General features: G+C 35.0%; 3 protein-coding genes across 3 annotated transcripts in view; all 3 read right to left on the bottom strand.

Moving 5' to 3' along the window:
• The window catches only part of LOC136039490 (syntaxin-binding protein 5-like), a gene marked incomplete in the record, with an annotated part of 340,696 nt that extends 332,151 nt beyond the window's left edge, over positions 1-8,545 (bottom strand). Inside the window, 1 exon segment of the mRNA XM_065723280.1 lies at positions 8,530-8,545.
• LOC136039491 (mpv17-like protein 2) overlaps positions 1-10,563 on the bottom strand; it is a 33,208-nt gene extending 22,645 nt beyond the window's left edge. Inside the window, exon 1 of the mRNA XM_065723281.1 lies at positions 10,485-10,563. The gene's annotated coding sequence lies outside the window, so the exon portion shown is untranslated. The remainder of the gene's footprint in view (positions 1-10,484) is intronic.
• A 3,666-nt stretch (positions 10,564-14,229) lies between these two features.
• On the bottom strand, positions 14,230-19,434 carry LOC136039489 (uncharacterized). The gene is made up of 2 exons (XM_065723279.1): positions 19,249-19,434; positions 14,230-15,045 (listed from the first exon to the last, which is right to left on the bottom strand). The coding sequence occupies exons 1-2, from the start codon at positions 19,258-19,260 to the stop codon at positions 14,308-14,310; spliced, it is 750 nt and encodes a 249-aa protein (XP_065579351.1). The 5' UTR covers positions 19,261-19,434; the 3' UTR covers positions 14,230-14,307.
• Positions 19,435-19,802: the final 368 nt, after the last annotated feature.

The following is a 19,802-nucleotide window of genomic DNA, read 5'->3' as shown; positions in this document are numbered from 1 at the left end:
CCTAGAACAAATAAATATTACAATGAAAAATCAGATCAAACTACACACAGGAGAAATTACCACAAACACGAGTATGGCAAATACCCACTAAACTTTTGAAAGGCAAGAGCATCATTTGCACCAAACTGAAAGCAAGACATATTTTTACTCTTTTTTATAGCATTATATAACATATTTATAACATTATATTTTAATTAGCAATGGTTGAAATGATGAACAGCACATAAATATTTTTTTTGTCAACTGCACCATCAAGGGGTTATTGCCCTAAAGCCAAACCAAATAGACCCTGGTGTATTTTAGGATCTGTTGATGTTCCAGGTTGAACAAAAAATAGTTTCTCTAACTATTGAACAAACTTATGTAATTACACAATTTAACGAAAATAACAAACTTAAATTGTACAATCTGATGTAATATTGTTTAATTTTATACTTTGAAGCAGTGAATTGAAGCAGGTAATTAAGCCAGTGAACCTACTAATGGATGGTTATGTTTTTACCACCACTACCTTATTGGTGTAAAACCTGCTATCAGAATGATGCTATACTTTCAACATCTTGTGATAATAATAATGGTAGGCTATGTGTGCACTTTATAATAGCATACACATCTAGTAGACCATTATTCTAGTAAACCATAAGCCAAAGTACTTTTTACTTTAATTAAGAAAATGTTTTTGGCGCCAGAGACAATAAAAAAAAATTATTGGTCACAAGTATTTCACTTGAACATCTTTATTGAAAGTCAGACCTTTACTTTTACCTGAAAGTGGCTAATATACTGCCTAACCTTGCAATTAGAACATCACAGAAACAGTCTGTTACCCTTTCTTATGTTTAGAACTTGCCCCAGTTATCTTTAAGAAAGTCTCTACGAAACCAAATTTTCATATTGTAGTAGTAATCTGAAGAGCTGTTAATTTGAATATACAGATGATGCTGAATATAAAGAGGACATTTCCACATCGGGGAGGAGGATAAGCCTAGCACCCAAATAAAGTCACTTTATGGGTCGTTTAAGAATTCAAAATGAAATTTGCAAGGGCTATGATTAGTAGATTTGTGAAGAGTCTTAAAATAGTGCATCAAGTGGTATATTTTTCTTTTAGGCAAATGAATCAAGACATAATTCCTCACTAGCATTAGCAAGGTGTCTACATGTGTTCTCTATACTATCTTACTATCAGGTGCATTCAAAGAATTGGTAATTATGCAACAAGATTCCTCCTTTGACAGAACCACTATAGCAACTAATGAGCAGTAGTAATCAACACTTCCTAAAATTTAGAAAAAGCTTAAAATCAGGGGTAAATTTGAAGCAATTCCCAAAACAAATCTGAAAACTACTTGAGAACACTATTAAATACTTACTTAAATCATTCCAAAAGACACTTTGCTTCATTTTGCCCCCCCCCCCAAATACATAGATGTAAAACCCAATTTATATATTCTCATCACATTTTACAATGGCAAACAGCAAATGCTTATGTTTCATAATGGAGAAAGCTGTTCAAGTTGTAAAGGACAAAATAGTGCTATTGAATAATATGATGTGAATAAATAAAGTTGGCTGTATATCCAGAGGTGGAGGGCAGAAGGGACTGAAGCAATGTGCCTTTAGGAGTGCAACAAGAAAATAATTGTGATTGTTTTAAATACCTTTCATAATTATTTAGGTCATCTTAAAATGTGTCCCTGGTCTTCATAGCCCAAATTGGATTGTGATTCAGGGGTATACGTAATAAAAACATACGAATATAGGAGTTCATTACGTAAGTTAATTCGTAAGTTACGTATATTTTTTTACTAATGAAAACGTTCGTAAAAAATTAAAAGTAGTCAAAAAATTGGAGGGCAACTAGGCCTCCGCCCCTGCTAATTTTTTCTCGAAATCTTCCGATTAAAACTATGATAAAGCCATTTAGCCAAAAAAAAAAAATAAGGAATATGCAAATTTCATTTTAATTCTTTATGTCCGGAGAGCCAAAATCAAAACATGCATTAATTCAAAAACGTTCAGAAATTAAATAAAAACAAGAGCTAAGAGCTCATATGGCACTTGTGACGAGGTCGGAAGAGGCAAGAGGCAAGAGCTCATATGGTATGAGCTCTAGCAAAATTCTAAGAATCAATAGATTGCTTTAAAAGGAAAATCAGAGGCTTAATGCCGGTCGGAATTTAAAATAAGAGCTCTGAGTCACGAGGTCCTTCTAAATATCAAAATTCATTAAGATCCGATCACCCACTCGCAAGTTAAAAATACCCCAATTTTTCTAATTTGTCTTCTCTCTTCAGCCGCCCAGATGCTCGAATCGGGGAAAACGACTTTATCAAGTCAATTTGTACAGCTCCCTGACACGCCTACCAACTTTGATAGACCTAGCGCGTCCAGAACCACCAAACTCGCCAAAGCACCGAACCCCACCATCTAACTCCCCCAAAGAGAGCGGATCCAGTCCGGTTAAGTCAGTCTCGTATCTACAACATTTATAAGCATTTTCCAAGATTTCTGGTTTCCCCCTCCAGCTCCCCCCAATGTCAACAGATCTGGTGGGGATTTGAAATAAGAGCTCTGAGACACGAGTTCCTTCTAAATATCAAATTTCATTAAGATCCAGTCACCCGTTCTAAAATACCTCAATTTTTCTAACTTTTCCAAATTAACAACCCCCAGCTCCCCCAAAGAGAACGGATCCGTATCAATTATGTCAATCTCGTATCTATAGCTTGTGCTTATTCTTCCCATCAAGTTTCATCCCAATATCTCCACTCTAGGTGTTTTCCAAGATTTTAGGTTCACCACCTCAATTACCCCCAATGTCACCGTATCCAGTCGGAATTTAAATTAAGAGCTCTGAGACACGATATCCTTCCAAAATTCAAATTCCATTAAGATCCAATCACTCCTTCGTAAGTTAAAAATACCCCATTTTTCTAATTTGTCAGAATAAATCCCCCCCTCACTCCCCCAAAGAGAGCGAATCCATCCTGGTTATGTCAATCACGCATCTAGGACTTGTGCTTATTTTCCCCACCAAGTTTCATCCCGATCCCTCCACTCTAAGCGTTTTCCAAGATTTTAGGTTCCTGTCCTCAATTCCCTCCAATGTCACCGGATCCAGTTGGAATTTAAATTAAGAGCTCTGAGACACGATATCCTTCCAAACTTCAAATTCCATTAAGATCCAATCACTCCTTCGTAAGTTAAAAATACCTCATTTTTCTAATTTGTTCAGAATTACCCCCCCCCTCCCCAAACTCCCCCAAAGACAGCGGATCCGTCCTGGTTACTTCAATCACGTATCTAGGACTTGTACTTATCTTCCCCTCTAAGTTTCATCATGATCCCTCCAGTCTAAGCGTTTTCCAAGAATTTAGGTTCCCCCGTCAATTCCCCCCAATGTCACCGGATCCAGTCGGGATTTGAACTAAGAGCTCTGAGACACGATATCCTTCCAAACATCAAATTTTATTGAGATCCAATCACTCCTTTGAAAGCAAAAATACCTCATTTTTTTCTAATTTTTCAGAATTAACCCCCCCACCCAACTACCCCAAAGAGAGCGGATCCGTTCCGGATATGTCAATCATGTATCTAGTACTTATGCTTATTTTTTCAACCAAGTTTCATCCCGATCCCTCCACTCTAAGCGTTTTACAAGATTTTAGGTTTCCCCCCTCCCAACTCCCCCCAATGTCACCTGATCCAGTCGGGATTGAAAATAACAGTTCTGAGACACGATGTCCTATCCTTCCAAACATCAAATTTCATTAAGATCTGATCAACCATTTGTAAGTTAAAAATACTTAATTTTTTCTGTTTTTTCCGAATTAACTGCACCCCCCCCCCCAGATGGTCAAATCGGGAAAACAACTATTTCTAATTTAATTTGGTCTGGTCCCTGAAGTAGCAAAACCAGGACAGACAGACAGACCGACAGAATTTGTGATTGCTATATGTCACTTGGTTAATACCAAGTGCCATAAAAACAAGTTTTTTTTTTAACTGAAAATAAGGAGCGACATATAGATAGTGGCAAATAAATACCAGTCTAAAAAAAATCAATGGTAAGCAACATACAACTGGGTAGCAAAACTATACTGGCTAGTGGTGAATAATGATTAAAAAAAATATTATTAAGAAATTGGCCACACTTCTATTGTCAAGATCAACTTTCATCAAAAAACTGGCTTTAATGGTGGGTCTTGGTCATGATTTAGCAAGTTTCTCCAAAATAAAATCCATTTCTTGAAGTTATTAATTACAAAATGAATAAAAGGTAAAAATGGAAGTTTTATTAAAATCATAAGTATTATGATTTGAACTTAAGCCTACACTAAAACCACTAGAGAAACACTACTAGCAGGCTGGAATTGCTTTCCAAGTCTAGCCAATTCTTGTCTTCTAATAAATAATGGTCAGGCAGCTTTCAACTAGTCAAAATAATGGAAATAAACAGTGAAAAGCAAGGCCAGCTTTGCTTTCAAGCTCATGAATGAAGGCATATAGCCCAACAGGGGTGGCCAACACTTTGATCATAACCCACTGGTTGACCTCAAAGGTCAAACTGACATTTGTCTGAACTTGATTAAATTCAGGAAAAAAATTTACAACATTTTCAAAATTATGAAATCTTTAGATTTGTAAGCAAATAACACCCTGATTGTTAATTTTTGATAGCCTAGCCTGATGACCTGAAGCTATTTATCTATTAATTCCAAAATGCAGTAAGCTTTACCAAGCTTGTTACACCAAATATTACAATAAATTATGACAGTGCTGAAACATACTCTATGACAACATAATACATGCAACTCCATGAAAATAACATAATATGAAAACATACATGTCAAAAAAATAACCAATACAAAAAATAAAAAATATTCTCGAAATGGATCATGGTAAGACTTAGTGTGGAAATCTGTGGAAGCTAAACTACTTTGAAAGACTATACTGTGATAGTCACAAGCGTTTCCAATGGAATTGCATTCCAAGTCTTCAATACTTGGCTAGATAAAGAATTTTGGCCTAATCTTTTCTGTGAACATGGTAGGTATATTTTGTGTTGGTGTTGATGGGTACTACTGTATCTTGTAAAAGTGAAGAAGTGAGTTGGAGTGGTATTATCAATGTTACTAACAATGTATTGATTAGGTCAGCTCTATCATGTCAGAGCTGAAGACTAGGCAACTGTAGTCTCTGCATTCTCTGGTTGTATGGTAGATGTCTCTAGTAAGGTATGAGTTTGGTGGCCCTATGTTGCACTTTTTCAACTCTTTCTCTATCTCTCTTATTAAGGGGATACCATACTGATGAGCAATAATCAAGCATTTGGATGTACAGTGGATACATAAAAGAGGAATCAATGAACAAAAATTAAACTTAGAAATTGTATGCTTTAGATGAGATAATTGGTAATTTGCCCTATGGGTGATATCTGATACATATTTATCAAATTTGAATTGAAGCAAACCCCAAGGTCTCAAACATACTCCATGCTTGAAATTGCTTTACCATTAACAAAGTAATGGTAATGTTGAGGGAGTCTAAGCAAATAATGCACAGCATTGCACTTGGTTTTGTTAATGAACATAGAGTCTGCAGTACATCACCAATGCAGAGCATTCAAATTCTCTTGAAGTAAAGAAATCACATATTCATTCATGACTGACCTGTAAACTTTCACATTGACATTTCTTTATCAGAAGTGGGATAGAAAATTTTGTCAAACTTTCCCTTCTTCTTCTTCTTATTCAGAAGATGGGCTTTTCAGTCAATACTATTTAGCCCTTTTCCTTTTGGCTCACTCTGTGGGATCAACAGAGCTATGGAGCTGGTTTGTCTTATATGATTTGTATCTGCTCAGATTTCTTGGAGTATATCTTTTGATACCAGCAGTCGAATTATATGAGAATATATATTGAGCTCTGTGCTCTGCGAGAAAGTATGGTCAGCAAGACTCTTGGCTGTTAGTGGAATTTTGTGGTGTTTGAAGCATTCTAACATTTTACATTGCAGGGTATACTGTGCAGACGTCAGCATATTACATTCAAATAGGCAATGATCTATTGTTTCATTCTTAAGATTACATGACCTGCAAAGGGGGGACAAGGGAACTTCACCACTTGAATTAGGGATCTGATATGAAAATCCCTGAAAATTTAGCCCATTTGAACCTGACCAAATTCTATGATAAATCTTGGAAAGGTGCTTACTTGGGAAAGGTGATAGGGTAGGATTCTTATTATTTAGCAGTACATCTGTAAGTCTCCAGTGGTAAATATCTCTAATGGGGATTGGTCTCCCACTTGGCTGGTCAATATTTAAAACATTTTTTGCTATTTCATCTGCCTTATGGTTACCTATTATACCCAAGTGGCTTGGAATATACTGGATATGAGTTAAAATACCTTTTGAAGCAAAAATATCAATAATCTTAAGACAAAGAAATGTGTCAATATCCATCTTATAATGAGAAGCTGAAGAAAGAAGCTCAAGGCTTGACAAAGAGTCAGAATATATTATAATATTTTTAATATTAAAATTCATATATTCATTAACCATGAGGAAATCTAATGCCATGATTAAGGCATTTAGCTTGGCAGACATTACAGATGTAATATCATGTAATCTCTCTCCTAAAGCGATATTATGGGTTGGGAAGAATGCTCTGCTTGCCACTTTCTCATTCATTTTGGACCCATCTACAAAAATTTGGAAATGGCTTTTATAAGCAACATTATTTAGCTCAGCAAATTTTTTCTGAATAAAAGAAATGGGGTAAGTTCTTTGGTCCACTTTGAGAAGTCAGTCTTTATTATGGGGATTGACCAACTCCAAGGGGGGGGGGGGGAATGTGGGTGCAATAGATTTTACTGGCACTGGGAACTTCTTCTGGATATTTGCATATTCTTTTGCAATGCCTCTAAACAGATGGATTTCTTAACCAGTTATGCAGGGTATGAGAATCAGTGGCTTCAATTTTTGTAAGGTAATTAATTAGTGGAGATCTTCTTCTTTCATTTATTGGTGATAGTCCGCTCTCAGTAAGCAGAAACTTAATTTTTGTTGGTTTCCTAAGACCAAATATAAGACAAATTATATCATTTTGCGTCATCAAACACTTTTGGAAAGTCAATATAAATACAATTGAACAAAATAAAAATATCTGCCCTCAATTGAAAGTCATTAGTCACCTCTAGAAGTTGCATGTTACAAGAATGCTGTTTACAGAGCCCATGCTGAGCTGAATACCATTAGTTGTTTTCCTCAAAATGTGCCAGGATTCTTCTCACCAGAGCTTTCTCCATTATACAGGAAAAAGATATTTGTATTTGAAATTGTTCTATAATTTTTAAAATGGGACTTTGAACCATTCTTGTACAATGGCAATTCTTGTAGCCTAGCCTAATGGCCTGAAGCTATGATTGCCTAGTGAGTAAAAAACTCTACCAAATTTCCTAGATTGTCTTAATCTATGATAACCAATAGGCTAGATTGCAGGATCTTATAATGTGCTTTTTTGCCTACTAAAAAAATACTAGTCAATTTTAAAACCTTAATTACCCATTTTGCTCATCAAACAATCTTAATTACCTTAATTTGCATTTTGGAGTAAAATAAGATCTGATGATTGATCTGTTTGGCTCCACTATTGAGATGGTGATTAAAACACTTTACACAAAATGTGAAAAAGAGGGTTATGACTGTGTTTATGGCCCAGTGCATGCCTTCTGACTAGAAGAGTGCTAGGAGAGATGCAATTTAGGACCACTTGGTAACAGTGACCAAGATAGGTATGCTCAAGGGGGCCATTCTTCTGTGGTTAAGAATAGACACTGCTGCACATTGTCAATTTCTGATAGAGTATGCAAGTTTGTTAGGCATGACAAGCAGCAGCAGCATCCTAGCCCAACTTGTTTATATATAAACACACATGTAATCACTATTTATGAAACACAGATGATAGGCAGCTCTAATTGTATCTTGAAGTTTAGCTTCCTATTCTTTGCTGTCTCTTTTTGAAAACTTTGGCTGATGTTGAAAATATAGTCTCACATGAACAGTTCTTAATGACACTTTGGCTAAAAAAGTATTCTCTGATTCTGTAATTAACTCTGGGCTTATGAAGCTTCTTAAAGTAAATCAAAACTAAATACAAACTAATATGTTTAAACACATTTGTCTATAGCTTGTGCTAACAAACCTGTAAAAAAGGCTTCTCACCATTCAATAATTAAATAAAATAGACCAAAGAAATAATATGCTAGATGGAATAGGCTAGGCCATGAAATCAAATGAGGAGGGAAAAACTCTCCAAGACTTAGATTATGCAGATGATTCAAACATCCTAGATGAAAGTGTGAGAAAATGAATGAACTTTTATATGTTTTGTCAGTTCAGAGTGCTAGAATAGGTTTGAAAATTAATTTTAAGAAGACCAGGTCTATAAGGCTAGGAATAAGTAAAGATGAAAAGGTGACATTGGGTAATGAAAAGATTGATCAGATGGGCAGCTTTACTTACCTTGGTAGTATTATTAGTACAGACAACAGGAGCAAAGAAGATGTTAAAAGTAGAATAGCCAAGTTGTAGGGTATTTGCCACAGTTAAATAAAAAGTTTTGAAAAATAGGAAGACAATTCTGCAAACCAAGATTAGAACATTGGAAGGTACAGTGATGACAGTGGTCAAATATGGCTCTGAAGCATGGGTACTCTGAAAAGTGGATGAAGGTTTATTAGATTTTTTCCTGAGAAATTGCCTACAGATTGTCCTGGGTACCTGACTGACTGACCATATTTTAAACAGTAGGCTGTATGAAAAAAGTGGCTCAATCCTACTTTCTAGGGCTATAATGAAAAAAAGGTTAAGATAGATAGGGTAAATTCTGCAGATAAAGGATGACAAATTGCCAAAGATTGTCCTTTTTGGCCAATTGTCTAGGGCCAAATCAAAAGCAGGTTGCCCTTGTCTAGGGTGGGAGGATGTCATAAAGAAAGATTTAAAGGAAATGGGAACTTCCTGGGAGGGTGTAAAAGGAAGGCTTTGAATAGACTGGGATGGAGGAAGAGCATCCATAGCTGTGTTGGCCTGATGTAGCTTGGTGCTGTGGTGTATTGTTAGTAGTAGTAAGTCTTACCTCAGATTGGACCATGTCTTCCATTGTTTCTATGCTTTAGGTTGTTAGTCTAATTATGTTTAGGATACTATGCTGGGTATAATAAGTGTTTTATGGTTTTAGAATTTAGTTTTCCCTAGAAACAGTGGTCTTGGCATGCTGTGTACTTAAGACCTTATAGCAGAATCACTGCCAGCTTGTTGTTGGTAATATAAAAAAAAATTGTTGAGCAAAAAAAAATTCAGTAGAGTTTATTTAGGTTTGGACATGGTAATTCTGTAATAAGACTAGATTGCTGGCTTGAAACTGGTGGTCCTTCCTCTTGTGAATATTCTATTTGGGAAAACAGGTAAGTTGGGAATTGAAAGGTTCTAGGGTGACCAACTCTTTTATTATTGCAGGATTTTCATCAGAGGAATTGACTTGCTAAACACTTGCCAAAGAATGCTTTAGTAAATATGACATAATTTAAAACTTTGAATCATAAAAAACTAATGTAAGCTACCAGGAAAATGAAGAGAGATAACCATTTCCTTTCAGAACAAAATCTTAACCCTAACTTTGTCTAGTGATGTAGAAACTATGCAAAAACTATTTGCTATTATGGATTGACCTGTATTTTTTACAACTGTTGATTCTTATTTTGGCTAGGGTAAGATACCCAGTAGTCATCCAGCTAATCTAGGCTACTCTTTGACAGCTAAATCACTGTAAAATCTCTATCATACTAGCCTATCTAGAAAATGTTTTTCCAACTAGATGTGTCAAAATCTTCTTAACAAGTATGCAATTAACTTGAATATTTTAACCATATACAACACTCACAATGTCATATATACTGAAAGACAACAGTAGGGCCTAAGCTTGGCTGTATATTTAAATCTTGAACCTTATCTTAGAAAATCTTTGACACAGGATCTTAAAGTCAAAATAGCATATCCTAATCACAGACACAGTCCACCTTGGACAGATTCAATCTAAGACAAGTATTGTGAAACAGAATAAGTGTAGCATATTTAAATAGGCTAGGGTGCAGAGGTTACTTTTGTCTAAATTCAAATGTTTAAAAACAAGACATTTTCAAAAATTTATTCATCCAATTCTGACTAGTCTAGTCCTAGTAATCAGCCAATCATAACTATCTACTCATATGCACATAACTTCCAAAATTAGGAGCCTTCTGTCTATGAATAGGAAAGATAATTTTTAATAAGAATATCTGGCCAGGATTGGGCACTGGCTAAGTACTGGGGATACCCTGTTTCTCAAATTGTAATAAAAATTTTCATGGCACTAAAAATTAGCTGCAGATAGATTCTGTTAATAGAAAGAACAGGACTTTACAACGAAAATGACCTACTATTCTCAGTCTTGTTTCTTTTTATTTTCAATATTTTGCTCAAATAAACAGCGTTGTTGATTGTTACCTATTTCAAGCAGCCCGTGAATTCTAAATCGCAGATTCATTTCACGTGTCTTTCATATGGGAGAAAATTATTTTATTTTTGTTCTTTTTTTTCTGAAGAATGGTTTATCTATTTCTAATCCCAACAGAAAGTATTTTTGTACGTTTTCAGCATTAACAAGAGGACAGAAAAATTATATCTTGCCAGGCCCCTTCTGTGGACTAATCATCAAGGCTGCGCTGCAAAACTTTCTGTGGCGAAATTGATATTTCCGGAAATTTATCGGCGTACATTTTGGAGTTTAAAGAGTACGCCTGGACTCTCAACAACAGCAGTTGAGTTTTCATCACAGAGAACTAGACTACAAATAAGCAACGTTTAGTTACGACAAAGTCTGAACGTAAAGGTTTTCGTATCTGTCTGCATGACACAATATTTGACAATGAGAAATATGGCTCCAGTCTACGAAACCCAAATATAAAGTAATGAGCCTGTAAGTACAGCGAATTTTCCAAAATTGTCAGAAGAGCCAATTTTAACATTCATATGGGGAATTCACAACATTTTTCAACTACTTAAAGTTGATTTTGCGTAGCTTCGAGAATTACGAAAAGTCGACTAGAGTTCAAATCTAACATAGTAATTACTATGGTAAAGACTGTGTAAAAATGTAAATGACATGTAAAACATAAAATACAAAATGACTATGTAAAATGACAAATGTAAAGACTATGGTGGGTAAATCAATTTATGATGATATAGTTTAGCCACGATAAACAAAAGTCTAAAGTCAAATCACGCCATAAACTTTCGTGTGGAAATTTGGACTGAACAACACTTGACCACTGCCTTCATTATGCTTACGATTGGTTTTTAAAAGTTTATGTCTTTTATTCAAGCTGAAATGTGTGTCAATAAAGAAAATGAGAAGTAGAGAAGAAAACAAATATTTGAAGTATGTCAAACTGATCAAAAAATGGCTCCTCTGAAAGTCTGGAGAAACTTGTAAATATTTTGCATAAATTTTTTTTTAACCCTGTTAGGTGCCGATTTGGATTGTTATAGATAAAACAAATTTTTTCTACTGAAAGTAAGGAACAACATTAAAACTCAAAACGATCAGAAATTAGTCCGTATATGAGGAGGTTGCCCCCCTCCTCACTACCTCACTCATTTAAACGGTAAAGTTTAATGATTTGATCGAGTTATTTAAGAATGACTCCTATTACATAAGATTTTTGATATTAATACATAATAATGTTAATACATATTCTTTGAGCGTTAAATTAGAACAACCAGCTTTTTACAAATCCTAAAAAACACCTTAGCAGAAGGGACGAGGTACTGAGGTTGGGGCAGTCCCCTTATATACGTTATAATTTCTGTTAGTTTTCAGTTTTAATGTTGTTCCTTACTTTCAGTTGAAGAGAATTGTTACTTTTATTTAATTTCTGATAGTTGCTCAATTAATACGGGGAAATCCAGCTCCCCCTCCAAAGGAAAATTTTCTTTCCCCACAAAAATTCCTCCATGGAAAGATCCTCTCGTCTATGCACCCCCACCAGCGGGCTCCCCCCCCCGAAAAAAAATCTGTATATTTCCCAATAGCCAATGCTATATGTAATCAATGGACTAAGTTAATAGCTTGTAGCCGATGCCCAGGCAACTATGGGGGGGGGGTCAAGTCCTCCTCAAAGATATAGCTTTTAAGTCTTTCGACCATGCTGTAAAAATGGCTATCTCAAAATTTTGATCGAACAGTTTTTGGTAAAATAGGTGGGGTGGGAGGGATCTAGCTACCCTCTAATATTTAAGGTCACATAAAATGGACACTAGAACTTTTGATTCCCGAAAAAAATGAGCCTTCTCCTGATCTTTTAGGACTGTTGGTTCGATACGATCGTCCCCGGGAAAAAACAAATAAACAAGTATCCGTGATCTTGCTTCTGGCAGAAAAATTCAAAACACCACATTTTTGTATATAGGACCTTGAAACCTTTACAGTAGGGCTCTCTGATGTTCTGAATCTCAAGGTGTAATTTTCATTAAGATCGTTTGATTTCCTAAGGGTGTTTTCCACCTTTTTCAAAAATCAGCAAATCTTCTCAGGCTGATAACTTTTGATGGGTAACATTAAATTTCATTAATTTTATAGTGTTTGAAAGAGCATCAAAATTCAATTTTTTTTAATGTATATATTATTATAAAGGCTCTGTTTCCTTCTGATTCTATTGGTTTTATCATTTCCAGTTCTATCATTTCTCTTTAATTTAATTATTGATTCATGAAAGACCTTGTTTACCCAGGAATTTCCATTAAGTATTGCTAAAAAAAAAGAGATAATAATAATATAAAAGCTTTTTTCTTTTGCTATTGTTCATCCTTAATAATTAAAAATTATTTAAAAAATAATTATATTTAAAAAAACTATTATATACATATATATATATATATATATATATATATATATATATATATATATATATATATATATATATATATATATATATATATATATATATATATATATGTATATATATATATATGTATATATATTCGGGCCCGACCGATAGATTGACCGGCCAATATTATCAGGACAATATGGGGGTCAGTGTTATAATCGGATATCAGAAAAAATATCGGATATTATCCTTTTTCCTTGCAACTTATTGAGAAGATGGCACCATATATCCTCAGGTAATTTTTATTTGTCCATTCCTTGGGGATGAAGCCACCAGGTAAGCTCTACCATGGTGAAGAGAACAACAGACGTGGGTCAAATGAAGTCAAAGTATATTTGTGGTCAATACTTATTAATGCATAACTGGTGTAGCGATGTTCAAAATGTATGGTGAATTCAAGAATATACAATTTCTACCAAAACAAATAACAAAAATTCAATAAGCGATATATTTCTTTTTAACGACTGTCCACCAGCATGGGTGAAAGATCCAAGATTCAATTCATGAAGCCATGATATCCAGTCAGGGGTGCAGCTTGGAAATTTGGGATATGTCTGTTTTTTTCGGCATACTGGACGATTTTGTTGACACAATATTTAATCCCTTCTTATAATTTCAAGCCTAAGCTGCACCCCTTTATCCAGTATATTTACCATTGGTTCAATAGTAAAAGATCACATTATATGAATACAAAGTGAAGCTTTCACATCATATATGTTAATAATTAAAATGCAAATTCCTCTATTGTAATTTGGGTTTCGAATAATCAATTTCAATAAATATCTTACCCATCTTTCAAGAATGTTTTCACGTATTTGTGTTTATGTAGTTAACCCAACTAAAAATTATTTTGCTTAGACTAGAGCTTTATCTGGTTTTATTGTTTTTCTAAATCTTTTCTAAGTCAATATTTTTTGCATTGTTTGAAATTTACAATGAATGATTGAGGCTGTTCTTTGGTGTGTAATAGACCAGGGAGAAAAATATGAGTATGAATATTGGCAGAGAATGCAGGGTTTAAACTTTAGTAATTCTGACCAAAATTTAGGTGGATTAACGTAAACATCCTGCTTCTTTGCAGCAGCCTATAGTCACTATTACCAATTATTAACATACATCGTGTTACATCTGCCAAATCACTATTTTCGATGAATGAGGTCCTGGTACTTTCATTGGTAGTTATTTTCCTTTATAGATCCCTCCCCCTAATCTGTTTTATGGATATATAAGCCAGTAATTGTTTTTCTCAACTTTATTAGAAATCGCGTTGCCAAAGGAATAAATAGTAATAATAAAAACGTGAAAAAGTTAAAGTTTAAATAACATAATGAAATGAAGCTGGTACTGAAGCCACATTATATGGTGCAAGGTATCGAACTTGAGGCACATAGAGTTGGCTAGTTGCTGCTGGTACATTTACAGCTTTTTCAGATGGCTTATCATAAGTAACAGCATATGGGACAAAAGAAGCTGGAACAATTGGTGACGGCACAACGCTAGGAGCAAGAAATCTCAGTTTAACTTCTTCTAGTGGGGAAGTAGCAGCAGGATATCCCTCAGCACCAGCTTCTGCAGCTGTTACAAATTGTGGTACAACAGCTGGTGCCGCCAAAGGTACAGCAAACTGAAAGGCAGTTGCAGCTACTGCAGGGCTTCCAAGAAGAATAGGAGAGCCCTGCAGAGACTGGACAGGTTCAGGCTGAGCTTCATCGGCTGCCATGACGTCAACTGAGTCATCATCATCATTCAAACCTTGCATTTTGAATTTTGAGACTGCCATTTCTCCTTCAGATGCCATTGAGGTTTCTCCTTCAGTTGACATAGGGGATTCTGGTGCAACTGGAAGGTGGTCTCCTTCTGCTACAAATCCATTATCATCAGCTCTGTATTTTGTCATATATGTCTTTCCGTCAGGGCCTTCATAACTGTACTCTCCTTCTACAGCTGAACCAGCTATACCACTCTGCATATGTGACTGTGAATCAGCCTGGTAGTTCAGAATTTCTTCAGTAGGACGGCATATGGCAATTGCCAAAACCGACGAGAAGATCACCTAAATAAAGATAAATTTTAATGTTGATTTTATTGCATGCTGCAAGCCGTTTCTTTGTGTATTACACAAGGAACTGTAAAATTATTTGAAAACCTCCAAAGGAGCCCTTATATGTGGATTCTCTTTCCTCTTCTTTGACGAATAGTACAAACTAGAAACTTTTTCGATACCTAGGTATTTCTTGGTGATTCGCAGAATTGGTTTCGCGGAAAAGCATTTGCAAGTAGGAATACTGAAATTCACAGCCTTTATTTTACTTATCTACCCAGAAAGGTTATACTCGCGAAAAATTTCTCCTTGCCACTTGGATAACCAAAAGCACAAGAAATAGAAAATTGATGTGACATCAAAACAAACATGATTCTTGTCAAGGAATATTCTAATACTGATATTTTACGTAGCTTTTGCAACCTTGATCCCACCTCCTCAAAAATGAAATATATATAACCAGCTTATAAGAGAAAAAAGAACAAATTCATAGCCTGGTGGACAATACACTAATAAAATCAAAATATATTGTGGGCCATATTGCCATATGGCCCACAGTGGCCACCTGACCACCGAGAGCCAGAAATGGAACTTGGGATAAATTTTTCCGTGCCCCCAACTTATTTTTTAAAAGCATTACAGTATTTTTCATCCCTTGACAAGCCCTTTAAGAGTTAGGCCCTAGCCCCCTAAGAAAACTCTTTGTCCCTTTAATTTTTTTTGTAAAATTGTAACAGTACAAATGGATGTGACAAATCTTAGCAGTAGCCCTGGGTATTGGGCACTGAACGGTAGAAACGATAATTTCCGTGCCCTTTTGCGCAAATATATTTTAGGGTTGTTTATTTTAGGATTTTAGGTTGTTAATTGGATTTCGCAATATTTATTAGAAAATATTTTTTTTTATAAGATACAAATTATACATAAAACAATTAATTGGATCAGAAGTGTTAGCAAATGTTTCTGGCATGGCCGTGTCCAGGACAAGTTACTTAGTTTGACCCGACCCCCCTTCCGACAAAAACTTCGTCAGAATCATACAAACGTAAAAACATACATATAAATAAATTTTTATTGTATTTTATAAATTTTTCGGTGTGCCCCCTCCCTCCCTCCGAAAAAAGACCCCAGACCGATATAAAGTTCAATGCCAAAAAGAGATAAAACTGTGAATTAATTGTTTTTATACTTTTATGTTTTTTTTTTAGAAATGTCTTAAAGCTCTATGTAGGGGTACCCATTCATGAAAATGTAAGGGGGACGAGGATTTCTTGAATTTTTTAAATGAAGATTCAAAAAATACTATTTTTCTAAATATAGGGGAAATTTTTTCAACAAAAATAAAATAATTTTTTTGAATACCGGAGCAATACCCTCCCCCTCTAATTAGCATCCTAGGTTCCATAATTAAGAAGCGAAACATTTTCTTGTTGATTAGTAACAATGGATATTTGATATTTGACATTTGCAGGAAAACTGAGATACTAAAAAATTTTTGTTGAAGCCAATTGGGGTTTTAACCGAACAAATAATGCAATAAATTCAAATAATCTGCTGATTACTTCTAATCAGCTAATTAGCACAAAAAGTATAATGAAATTACACTCTAGTTTTTTTTTAATTAAAATGAATTTAATTAAAATGTACATCAATTGAAAGAACCGTGTAAGCACACAAATTCACTCACTCTCTCGTCAAATCAAAAAACACTATGAACACACAAGGAATATATAAAGGAGGAGGATTGGCCCCTCCCATGTTTTTTCTAAAAAAGATTCTTTTACCAAAACTACCAAATAAATTTTTCTTGCGTCACTCAGTGGCGTCAAATCACAAAAATACTGGAGCAGATAGGGGGGGGGGGGTAAAATTAATCTTTCAAAATATGGGGGGGGAGTAATTTTTTATATTTCAATAAAAATATGAAAAAAAGTTATTTTTCAAGATTTAAGGAATAGAGAAAATATCTAGAAGAAAACATCCTCCCTCCGATTAGTACCCTTGTATTATTACCTCCAGAAAGAAAAATCTTGTGTACTTGCCTGGCAAACGTCACCAAAATAGACTGGATATATTTCATGATTAGCGATTGTTCACATGACCTTAAAAAGGCATCAGGAAAAAACTAAAATACGTTCTATTTGGCATGGTCACACGATTGAGAAATAAAATCTTCTCGGTCTTTTACAGTTATTAAATAAAAAAAAATAAGTTTTTTTAACTGAAAGTAAGGAGCGACATTAAAACTTAAAACGAACAGAAATTACTTCGCATATGAAAGGGGCTGGTCCCTCCTCAACGCCCCGCTCTTTACATTCAAGTTTGACACTTTCTCTAAACTCTACTTTTTAAAACATTAAAAAAATTTAGCGCAAAGAGCGGGGCGTTGAGGAGGGACCAGTCCCTTTTATATGCGAAGTAATTTCTGTTCGTTTTAAGTTTTAATGTCACTCCTTACTTTCAGTTAAAAAAAAACTTGTTTTTATTTAATTTCTGAATGTTTTTGAATTAATGCTTGTTTTGATCTTGGCTCTCCGCAGATGAATAATTAAAACAAAATTTGCATATTTATTTTTTTGGCTAAATAGCTTTCTCATTGTTTTGATCGAATGATTTTAGAAAAAAAGGAGCGTTGGAGGAGGCTTAGTCGCCCCCCCCCCTGTTTTTTGGTTACTTAAAAAGGCAACTAGAACATTTAATTTTTTACAAACGTTTTTATTAGTAAAAGATATACGTAACTTACGAATTAGCTTACGTAACGAAATTTTGTATTCGTATGTTTTTATTACGTATATGAGAGGATTTACCCCCTCAGCAGTAACTCGCTCTTTACAACAAAGCTTAAGTTTTGTCCCAATTCCTTAAGAATGACCCCTGAATCACAAAGGCCGTAGAATAAATAATTGAAATTACTAAAAATACTTTAGCGTAAAGAGTGAGGTATTGAGGAGGGGACGAATCCCCTCATATGCGTAGTAATTTTTGTTCGTTTTAATGCTGCTCCTTAATTTCAGATGAAAAAACTTTTTCATATTTATTTTTTTTTTAATAATGCTAGAAAATGCTGTGCTCCCTTCATGGAAATTTTCTTCCCCCATGACAAATTATTCCATGGAAAGTTCCCCCAAAATATCCCCCTCTTCTCAACAACTCTCCCCCAACCAAAAATATCCCTCTGATTACGTCTGTACACTTCCCAATAACCATTACTATATGTAAGCACAGATCAAAGTTTGTAACTTGTAGCCCCTCCAACGGGGATTGTGGGGGAGTAAGTCGTCCTCAAAGACATAGTTTTAAGGTTTTTCGACTATGCTGAATAAAATGGCTATCTCAAAATTTTGATCCGATGACTTTGGAAAAATTATTAGCGTGGGAGGGGGCCTAGGTGCCCTCCAATTTTTTTGGTGACTTAAAAAGGGGCACTAGAACTTTTTATTTCCGTTAGAACGAGCCCTCTTGCAACATTCTGGGACCACTGGGTCGATACGATCACCCCTCGAAAAAAAACAAATAAACACGCATCCGTGATCTGCCTTCTGGCAAAAAATACGAAATTCCACATTTTTGTAGATAGGAGCTTGAAACTTCTGGTTCTCTGATACGCTGAATGTGATGGTGTGATTTTCGTTAAGATTCTATGACTTTTAGGGGGTGTTTCCCCCTATTTTCTAAAATAAGGCAAATTTTCTCAGGCTCGTAACTTTTGATGGGTAAGACTAAACTTGATTAAACTTATATATTTAAAATCAGCATTAAAATGCAATTCTTTTGATGTAGTTATTGCTAACAAAATTCCGTTTTTTAGAGTTTTTGTTACTATTGAGCCGGGTCGCTCCTTACTACAGTTCGTTACCACGAACTGTTTGATTCTAAATTTTTCCAATAATTCTCTTTTATGTGGGTTTTAATAAACTCCTACGTGGATTGTGATTCATATGGATCAAGTGTAGGGGAACTATGGTCTAAAAATTTATAAAAAGTATGACTTGGTGCCCCCCCCCCCGTAAAATAAAAGGCTTGAAAGAGCTCTACAGGCTCCTAATTTCATCTTTTTTAATATATGAGGTTACGATCCACCTCAAAATGGTTAGAGTCGGCCGTGCAAAATAACAAATTTTTGACATAAGAGGATCTATGGACCCAAGAACCCTTGCTACTCTGCAAAACTAAACTGTCAAATTAAAAAAAAAATAAAATGGTCAAAATACTCACAATTTGTTTCATCGTGCTTGAAATAAAGTTCTGAACTACTGCGACTGAAAGGCAACTGATTTCTAATTTCTGCTGCAAAATTACTTGTTTAAATATATTTCCGAGGGCCGAAAAACTAGAAAGATGACTGTCCAGTTCAGTCACATACGGTTTACCCTCAGGCTAGAAGAATAGGATTCTAACGTGATATCATCTTCAGTTTTACATAATACTATAGAATTTGGGTGGAGTACTTATGACCACGCCCCAGGTTTTGGCAAAACAAACCAAATGTTTCTTAGGACGGTAACCTTTTGAAGGGAAGTGACAGTTATAGCTTCACAATTATCTTGAGCGATATAAATTAGCCAAAAAAAAATTATTAACAACGTGGATCTTATTTTAGGGGATTGGATTAGGGGGCAGGGTTTTTGCTCCTCCCCCTAGATTTTTCTTGCCCCACTGGCTTTTGAAAAAAAACTTTTTGTGGGCATTTCATTAAAGAATTCTTTTTTTGACATTTTAGGTATTTTGCTTGAAAAAAAGTAGCTGAATTATCTCCCCTAGATTTTGAA

This window comes from Artemia franciscana, chromosome 19 (genome assembly GCF_032884065.1).
Source record: "Artemia franciscana chromosome 19, ASM3288406v1, whole genome shotgun sequence".
Lineage (NCBI taxonomy): Eukaryota > Metazoa > Arthropoda > Branchiopoda > Anostraca > Artemiidae > Artemia > Artemia franciscana.
This window is presented reverse-complemented; position numbering and strand designations above follow the sequence as displayed.